Source organism: Ammospiza nelsoni, chromosome 4 (genome assembly GCF_027579445.1).
Source record: "Ammospiza nelsoni isolate bAmmNel1 chromosome 4, bAmmNel1.pri, whole genome shotgun sequence".
Classification (NCBI taxonomy): Eukaryota; Metazoa; Chordata; class Aves; order Passeriformes; family Passerellidae; genus Ammospiza; species Ammospiza nelsoni.
In genome coordinates, this window is record NC_080636.1 from 2,101,257 (window position 1) to 2,110,079 (window position 8,823).

General features: G+C 50.1%; 1 protein-coding gene across 2 annotated transcripts; it reads left to right on the forward strand.

The window, feature by feature from the left end:
- Positions 1-235: 235 nt before the first annotated feature.
- THNSL2 (threonine synthase like 2) lies at positions 236-8,556 on the forward strand. Of its 2 annotated transcripts, XM_059470562.1 has the most exons (8): positions 236-874; positions 1,516-1,710; positions 1,960-2,112; positions 2,802-3,032; positions 3,880-4,028; positions 6,769-6,894; positions 7,805-7,944; positions 8,066-8,556. In XM_059470562.1, the coding sequence occupies exons 1-8, from the start codon at positions 652-654 to the stop codon at positions 8,298-8,300; spliced, it is 1,452 nt and encodes a 483-aa protein (XP_059326545.1). In that variant the 5' UTR covers positions 236-651; the 3' UTR covers positions 8,301-8,556. The 2 variants fall into 2 exon arrangements, with proteins under 2 accessions (XP_059326545.1, XP_059326546.1); XM_059470563.1 differs by lacking the exon at positions 1,960-2,112.
- Positions 8,557-8,823: the final 267 nt, after the last annotated feature.

Here is an 8,823-nt window from a genome sequence, read left to right on the forward strand (position 1 = left end):
GGAAGCGGTGGCCGCAGCTTCTTTGGGCACTTCCCCGCCGTGCTGAGCCGCGCTGAGGGGGCAGCGCTGCCTGAGGGGGCACAGCCGGGCGGGCACAGCCGGGGCGGGCACAGGGGCAGCGGGAGACCGGGCCGGGGCCAGCAGCGCCGGCGGGATTTGCGCCGGTCCGGAGGATTTAGCTCAGCCCTTCCTACACTGCGTCAAATCCTGTCCTTAGTTTAACCCCTTTGAACAAAATCGGCCTGCTCTGAAAACGTAGCGATCTCTTTTTTAATTTAAAGCTTCAGCTTTTGCAAACAGCCCACAAAAGGTTCATGACGTGCTTCTGCAGCGACTTGTGCGCCGTCAGGGCTTTTCCTCAGGCGGGAATGTCTCCCCGGGCAGGGTAGAGGGAAAGCCGGACAAGGAGGCTCCGACCTTGGCATAAATCCCAGGCAGCCTTTCCACCCTCTGCAAAATGCCGAGTGCCCTGCACTGACCCAGCTGCTCCAGCTCCCTGTGGGAGGAGGTGGTTTGTCCCCTGGGGAGTTCTGTCTGCCCACAGGAGAGCTTTTGGAGGGAGTTGTTTTGGGGTGAGGGCCTGTTCCTGGTGTGAGGTTTGTGTGCCAGCTTTGGGTTTCTGGCAGCGATTGCGGTGCCTCCCCAGCAGCGATGGAGTACATCAGCACACGGGGAGGCACGGGGGCCGTGGACTTCGAGGGAGCCCTTTTCTCTGGCTATGCCCCCGATGGGGGCCTCTTCATGCCCCAGCGCATCCCCTCGCTGGACAGGGACACCCTGCGAAGGTGGAGCAGCCTCTCCTACCCTGAGCTGGTGAAGGAGCTGTGCTCCCTCTTCGTCCCGGCCGAGCTGGTCCCACGGAACGCACTCAGTGGTGAGCTGAGTGGGGAGCTGCCCGTGGGGACGTGGACAAGGATTTGGGGGGGTCTGGATGCATCTGTCTGCCTTTCCCTATCCTCTTCACAGGCCCCTAGAGAAGGAGCCTGCTGCACATTGCCTGCTCCTTTCTGTAGCCTGCTCTCCTCTGTCACCTTGCTGGCACTAATGGAGAAGGTGTCCCCTGTTTAAAAATAAGGGTTCTGGTGACAGCAGCAAGCTGATGTTGTGGCTCTGCTCACTGCTGGGGCTCCCTGCTGCTTCACGCTTGCCTTGACGTGTGTTTTTAAATGTTTTTAACAGTTATGAGCTATCTTTTCCACCAGAGGGCAGCTGCAACCTCTGTCTCAACAGCACATTGGTATAAAACTCGGGTTTCCTGTATTTTATGTTTTAATGTAGTTTTCTGATTGTGCGGCATGTCCCCTGGGATTACTTAGCACAGAGTTATCAAACAGCATGAAGATGGGCTGGTTCATTCTGAATAACCACAAATAACTTTTGGGATATCTGTCACTGCACAGAGCCTTTGGTTGTGCAGAAAGGTACCCAGGAGCACAAAGAGCACAAATGCAGGAAGCCATGGGTCAGAAAAACACTCCTTTCATTTAACAGGCTATTTAACAATTTTTCCTCTAGAGTTGATTGACAAGGCCTTCAGCAGATTCAGACACAAGAATGTTGTGCATCTGTCCAGGCTGAAAGATGGGCTGAACATTTTGGAGCTCTGGCATGGTGTTACATATGCATTTAAGGACCTGTCCTTGTCCTGCACAGGACAGTTTTTACAGTATTTCTTGGAGAAAAGGCAGAAGCATGTCAATATCCTGGTGGGTGAGTATGACTCCTTGGAGGTAAGGTTCTTGGGCAGGCCTTTACCTTGAGAGCCACCATCCTACAGCCCTCCCCAAAGATGCCCCAGGATGGTATTGCCTCATAATCTCCAGGCAATGCCAGAGTGGCTGCTCTGGCCAAAAACATCTCATGGAGCATCTCTACATCTTTTTCTTAAAGTGAAGTGATGCAGGTTTGATTGACACAGCAATATTTTGCTTTTCTTGGTGCTTCCTCACTTTGAAACAGGGACTTCAGGGGACACGGGGAGCTCGGCCATCGAGAGCGTGAGAGGGCAGAAGAACTTGGACATCTTTGTTCTGCTGCCCAAGGGGCTCTGCACCCAGATACAGGAGCTTCAGATGACCACTGTCATTGAAGACAATGTCCATGTCTTTGCTGGTTGGCACTACTGTTCACTTTATGGCTCTGCTGTGTCAAAACCTTGACCCTAGAAGTCTGAGGGGGCTGCTCAGTGGGGTTTGCAGCTGCAGCCAGCTGGGTCATTGCTATCACCATGCCCAGACACCTGGCTGACAGGAGACAACATCCCCAGTTTGACAACCAAGCAGTTTAAGGCTTCTTTTTCTCCTGGCCATAAATCAGAGCTGCCTCCATGTGGGTGGTTGGTGTTTGGCTGAACTAAGTTCAGCACCATTTTTTGTCACTAAAGGGATTTGGAGCCACCCCTTCCCTCAGTCCTTTCGCCTTCATGGGTGAGCCACCTCCTGCCACCGTGCCATCCCCGTGGATGGGCATCACCACTGGGTGCTCGAGCTGCTTGAGTTCCCATGGACTTCTCTGCTCGGCCTGGTCTCACCTTGGCATCTCACAAGGGGATGCAGCATTTGCCTCCCTGGCAGGTTTATATTTGCTAGAAGCAGCAGCCCAGAGTGCTGTGTCTGCAGAAACCACCTGACATCCACAGGGTGCCACTCAGGCCCTGGTTCACGCAGCCCTCAGGGCAGATGGGCAGCTCCTGGCCACAGCAAACCCCAGGGCTTGAGACCAACCCTATTTCTGAGCAGAAACACCTCGTGCCTGATGCACTGCTGCTGGCAGATCTAATCTTTCCTTTCTCCTTTTGACAGCTCATGGGAACAGCGATGAAATCGATGAGCCCATCAAGGAACTGTTTGCTGATGTTGATTTTGCTGGAAAATACAACGTGATGAGCTTGAATTCTGTCAATTGGTCCAGGATTATGGTGCAGATTGCCCACTACTTCTATGCCTACTTTCAGTGTGCCCCATCCCTGGATACCACCCAGCTGCCCATGGTGGAAATTGTTGTGCCAACGGGAGGAGGAGGAAATATCACGGGTAAGGGGAAAAAGAGATGGGTTAGATAAGAGAGAGAGAATGCTCTGATCTATGAACCAAAAGCACTTTGCAGATACTGGGTATTGCTATTTATTAAAACACCCACTCTCTGGTAGGATTTCTTCAGAACCACTTATATTTTATTACTCATGTATGGTTATTACTCAATATAGGTGTCACTGATGATTTGCAAGGTGCAGAAAAACCCAAACCACTCTTTGATGATGACTGTAACTATCTTGAGGATGGGCACATTGGGAGAGGACAGAATGTGTTTGATGCAGAAAAGAGGGAAAATGCTGTGGCTCTGATTTCTTAAGTGAGACATTAACAGAGGTGTGGAGTCCTGCCTGGTCCTCTCTGGTTTGCATCGTAATGCATGGTCAGGACAACCACTCTTAATTGCATAATCTGGCTTCTAAATGAGAGTCCTTGATTGCTTCAGTCCCAAAATAGGTGTAGAACTCTCTTATGAAAGCAATAAAGGATTTTATATATTCACTGCTCTTCCAGGCTGCCATCAGAGAGGCAAAAGCCCAAAGTCTTCATCTCTCCTGCTTGCCTGTCAGCTGCCTGAACTCTCTGCCCCCTGCCTGTCCACCAGCAAAAGTGGAGATGAGCAAGGGTCTGTGTTCAGTGGCAGGTGGAGCGTTGCATCCCTGGATTTTATAATCTGTGCTCTACCAAGCCCCTGAAGTCAGATATCTCAGAGTCCACTAGGGAATATAATTTCTGCCTGCTTCTGAACTAGATGCTCAATCAATTTGTAGGATGACTTCTTTGCTAAATCTCCTTCACATATTTCTTTATTGAGCACTCATGCATTTTTTTCCCTCTTTTCCCCTAGCTGGCTGTATTGCCCAGAAAATGGGTCTCCCAATTCGACTTGTTACTGTGGTGAACAGCAATGACATCATTCATAGGACTGTGCAACATGGAGATTTCTCACTGGCACAGGGTGTGAAGGCTACCTTAGCTTCAGCAATGGATATCCAGGTATGTAGTGAACTGGCCAAAATACAAAAATAGAAAATATTGCTGGAGTTTTTTTAAATCTTGTACTCTGTTCTACCTGTAAAATTCTGCCACCCAATGATGCATTCAGAGGTGTGACTCCTATTGACCATTTATGCTACAGACTGCTGGGCTGACATAGATCAAACTCCTTCTCCTTCACTTCTCAGGGTCTGACTTTCTGATCTTTGTTCTTGAGTTCTGGGTTTCTGGGGATTGTTCTATGCAAAGACAGGGACATTTCCACAACATGTGACAACTAGAGAACAAAAAGATGCCATCATGTCTTGGGGTTTTGTTGATGCTTCTGAAAAAGTCCACAAAGAGCAAGAAGAGAGACTAGGAAGGAGGTGGAGAAGTCCAGAAGAAATGCCTTGTTCATGGCTGCCTGCAGCTTGCTCAGAGCAAAACAAGTCCCAGCAGGCAGGGAAAGGCCTCAGAAAGAAAAGCCATGGAGGTACAGAAACCAAACACCTGGAAGCACACACCTCCCCTTTCATTCCCACCCTGGGATCCCCAGGGATTGGATCTGCTTCCAAACAAGTGATCAAAGTGGGAAACCCTTGGTGTTGTATCTCTGTGGCCTTAAGCTACCTGGATTTTCCAAAAGCTTTTCAAACACACTGGGAGGACCTGGCAGTCTGGAGGGATTGCCATGCTTTGCAGTCAGTAAGTCCCTATGCTCCTTTCACTAGGCTGTGCTCTGCAGCTTGGCTTTCCTCCTGAGCCAGGAACTTGTGGGGCTTCTCAGAGCTCCAGGGGTAACTGGGTTCCTCTTCAGCCCATCTCCCTTCAGTAGCACTGGCCAGCAAGTGCCAGACTTTGGGATCTTGGGGGCAGAGTCAGGTGAGACGATTTTCTGAGATTCCTGAGGAGCTAGATGAGTGAATCCTTCTGCACATCCCTCTCCATGGCTGCATGGGATGTCACTGTTCACTCACATCTGAAGCATCCATGCAAATATTCCCATAGCTAAAGAGAACATTTGTTCTGGAGGGGGATTCAGGAGGTCTCTGGTTGGGACTTGTTTAAAGCAGATTCAGCCTTGAGGTCAAGTGGGATTGCTCAGGGCTTTGTCCATTTGGGTGTTGGAAACCTTCAAAGATGGAGAGTGCACAGCCTCTTTAGGTTGCTGCTTCTGCAGACTTTGATAAGGCAGAGAAAACTTTCCTGTTAGATGCTGCCTGAAGAGTTGAAGGTGAAGCAGAAAGTCTGGTGTGGATGAGCCTTGCAAGGAGCAATCCCAGGACAATCCCAGCAGACACTGAGCTTTTGCAGCCAAGTAGGTGCTGTTCTTTGTCCCTGAGGTCAGGAAGAGCCACAGAGCTCATATCCGCACTCCAAAACTTTGTCCCCAGTATGACCTGGCCTCCAAATGGGGCCCCAGCATTTTCCTGGAGAGCTCTGGTGGTGTGGGACAGAAGCAAAACACATTCTCCTGGAGAGCTCTGGTGGTGTGGGACAGAAGCAAAACACATTCTCCTGGAGAGCTCTGGTGGTGTGGGACAGAAACAAAACACATTCTCCTGGAGAGCTCTGGTGGTGTAGGACACAAGCAAAAGCCTTACTTAGGTGGTGAGGCTTGTACTTGCACCAGTGCCCTGGCCCAGTTCAACTTACTGGTGTCACCATAGTGTTCTGTAATGGAAACCATAAGGCTGGTGGGAATGGGAAGATGTGGGAAGGATGTGGGAACAGCAGAAAGAAGGACAGGAGGAAGGGTGTCAGGAGCACAGCGTTGGAGGCACATCCAGGAGCAGTCCAGGCACACTGACCAGGACAGCCTAAAACAGGGGACAGCCTAGAGCAAAGGGCAGGCTACACCCAGACTAGACTGAAGATTAGGGGCTGGAGGCTCTGGGAGATGATGGTGGGAAGATGAAGAACAGAACTGAGCCCATAAGACACCCAGATAAGGACACAAAAGGCTGAGTAAGTCCTGATGACTTGACAAGGTAGGACACGATGCAGTGACAAAAGGTCACAGGCTCTGTGAGCTGCTAAAAGTTATGAAGAGTTTATCCAAACTTGAGCCCAGGAGGTGAGATGAGGACTCTGTAAATTGGTGCCCTTGTCCTGTCTGTCCCTACAAGGTATCTCAGCCAAACCACCTGGATGAATATTTCTTGGTGCTTGTAAATGTGCAGGAATGAGGCAGGGCAGAGAAATTGGTTTGGGACCCTCCTGTATGGTGTTGCACAGTTCTGCTGCAGTGTTGCAATGCTGATTGCTCCACAGCCATACAGGCCAGTCAGGCCCTATATGTGCCCTGTGAATTCAGGGAGATTATCAGCCAGCCCTGCAGCCAGCTGGGTGTCTCATTAAGTCCTGCAGGAGCTGGATGACTCACAGCAGCATCTGCAACACTGAGTAAACAGCTGGATGTGTCTGGTTCTCCAATACACAGTGTGTTATTAGCCTGGGCTCCTCACAGTGATGGTACAGATGTGGTCAAGCTGTTGATTCATCAGCCATCCCTTCATTTTCTGTTTTAATCTGATGGTCACTGTCAGACTGCTCTGACAGGTCAGAGGTTCAAAAGACGTTGTGTTCCCAAAGACTTGTTCTGGAATGTAGGTGAGCAAAGGGAAGACAAAAAGCCCACTCTGACTTCCACCAAGAAAAACTCAGTGGTAGGACCTCAGCCCTAATGAGACATCAGAGAATCCACAAGGATGCTCCCCCCATTTGAATTTCCTCACCTCTTGCCTTGTTGTCCCAGGAGCCTTACAATGTGGAGAGGATCCTCTGGCTGCTCTCAGGCTCTGATGGCCGCCTGATAAAAACTCTGATGGAGCAATTCAACATCTCAAAAAGGCTGAAGCTGCCCGAGGATTTGCACAGAAAGGTCAGTTCCTCACCCATACAACACTGTGCCTGTGTGTGTGTGTAAGATTATTGCTACCAGGTATTTTCAATTCATTTTCAGAATAAAAAAAATCATAATGGAGAATATGCAACCAAAAGTTTAAGCGTGGCTCCAGAACAGTTTGATATCAATGTGTGTGCATGGAGATACTAAACCCCCCCCGCTTTTTTTTTTTTTTTAAGAATGCTCTCTCTTCTTCACAGATGTAATTTAAAATTACCTGCAGTTATTTAGGTAGCATATGCAATTGGCCTATCCTTGGCCATGCACTGAGGCATTGTACAGTGGATGCTGGCACAAATTGGGTGTTTGGGAGTGGGTCTGCTGAGTTTGGTGCAATTCAGCCTTGCTGTTACAGTAAAGGGGAGCACAAACACAAAGCAGAGAGAGATACAAGAGAAAACAAAAGATGTGAGTTGTGAGAGGACCAGATACAAAATCCTGCCTTTTCCTGTCCAATTTCTGATGTGTTCTCCCTCACAGAGCAGCCTTTGCCCAGTGCCCACTCCTGCTTGTGCTGCAGCAAGATAAATATAAAACAATTTTATTATTAAAAGCAAAAAGAACTGTTGCACTGAGGTGGATTTTACAAGTGCTCAGAAACTCCCTCAGAGCTGGAGTTAGCAGTAGGAGCTGGAAATAGCAGTGCAGAGGTGAGGAGCTGAGCCTGGCTCCTGCCCACCCCCTCTCACAGCACCTGTGGATGGAAACCCCTTGCCCACACTCCATCCCTGTGGTTTATTCCAGCAGTGCCTCATCCCCAGGCTGCAGCAGCAGCCCCTTTTCCTTCAGTCTCTGGGGGAACCCATCCTCCTGCCTCTCTATTTCCACCTGCTCTAAAGCCAGCTGGGTGGTGGTGCCCTGTGTGACCCTCCCTGTTTCCCCACAGCTGTCTGAGACCCTGGGATCGTGCTCAGCCTCTGACCAGGACATTGTGGGAGCCATGCGGCGCTGCTGGGAGGAGAACCAGTACCTGCTGTGCCCCCACTCTGCCGTGGCTGCTCACTACCACTACTCACAGCCACACAGGTAGGGACAGCCATGGGCAGGAGCATTAGGGACTGGACCATCACTATCCCTTGCTCCTGCAGCATCTCCAGCCCCGGCTCACTTACACCATAAGTTTGCTTTGCTTGTCTTTCCTTTCCAGCATCCCCCGGTGTTGCTTGGCTCCAGCCTCTGCAGCCAAATTTCAGGATGCCATTCTCCGAGCTGGCCTGGCTCCCCAGATCCCCCCTGAAATCTCTGCCCTGACAGCAATGGAGACCAGGTCCACTCCCCTGGAGCGGGGACAGGACTGGGCACAGGTGCTCCGGGGCCGGATTGAAGCTGTGACACAGCACTGGGAGGCACAGGCGGGTCACTCTGCACCCCAGGGCAGGTAGTCACACAGACCTGACCACTGGGCTCAGCTGGACAGTGTCCCAGGGCTCATTCTCCACTCCCAGAAAAGCCCTGTCTTATTCTGGGAGTCTCCATGCAATGATGTATTAGCAAGAATTCACTTCCCTGTCTAATTGGACTATCTCATAGCATTTTCAGTGAAGAGTTCAATTATATCGACAATTTCATAACATTTTCAGTAAAGAACACTGCAATTGTATCCCCTTTTTCCTAATAAATCACAAAACCTGATTAAAACTCTGAGTAAACCTGGCTGTTCCATCATTACTGGCTCTTACAGAAAGCTGTCATAGCACTACCCACAGTGCCTGCTCCTTGAGCATTATCCAGTGATCCTGGCTCTGTGCTGGGATGTTCAGCCCAGCAATCCCAGTAGCACCAAAGATGCTCAATAGGAAACACATACAAGAGTGGAGTGGATCCACTTTACCCATTCCTGTAGTTTAAGTAGTGCCAGGGATTGTGTTGAGGCATTGAAACTTGCTCTGTGATAGTGTTAAATAG

Coding starts and splice junctions, on each gene's coding strand:
- THNSL2 (XM_059470562.1), top strand. CDS start 652: ATGGAGTACATCAGCACACGGGGAGGCACGGGGGCCGTGGACTTCGAG. Junction 875..1,515: donor CCCACGGAACGCACTCAGTG/GTGAGCTGAGTG, acceptor TTTTTCCTCTAG/AGTTGATTGACAAGGCCTTC. Junction 4,029..6,768: donor CTTCAGCAATGGATATCCAG/GTATGTAGTGAA, acceptor TTGTTGTCCCAG/GAGCCTTACAATGTGGAGAG.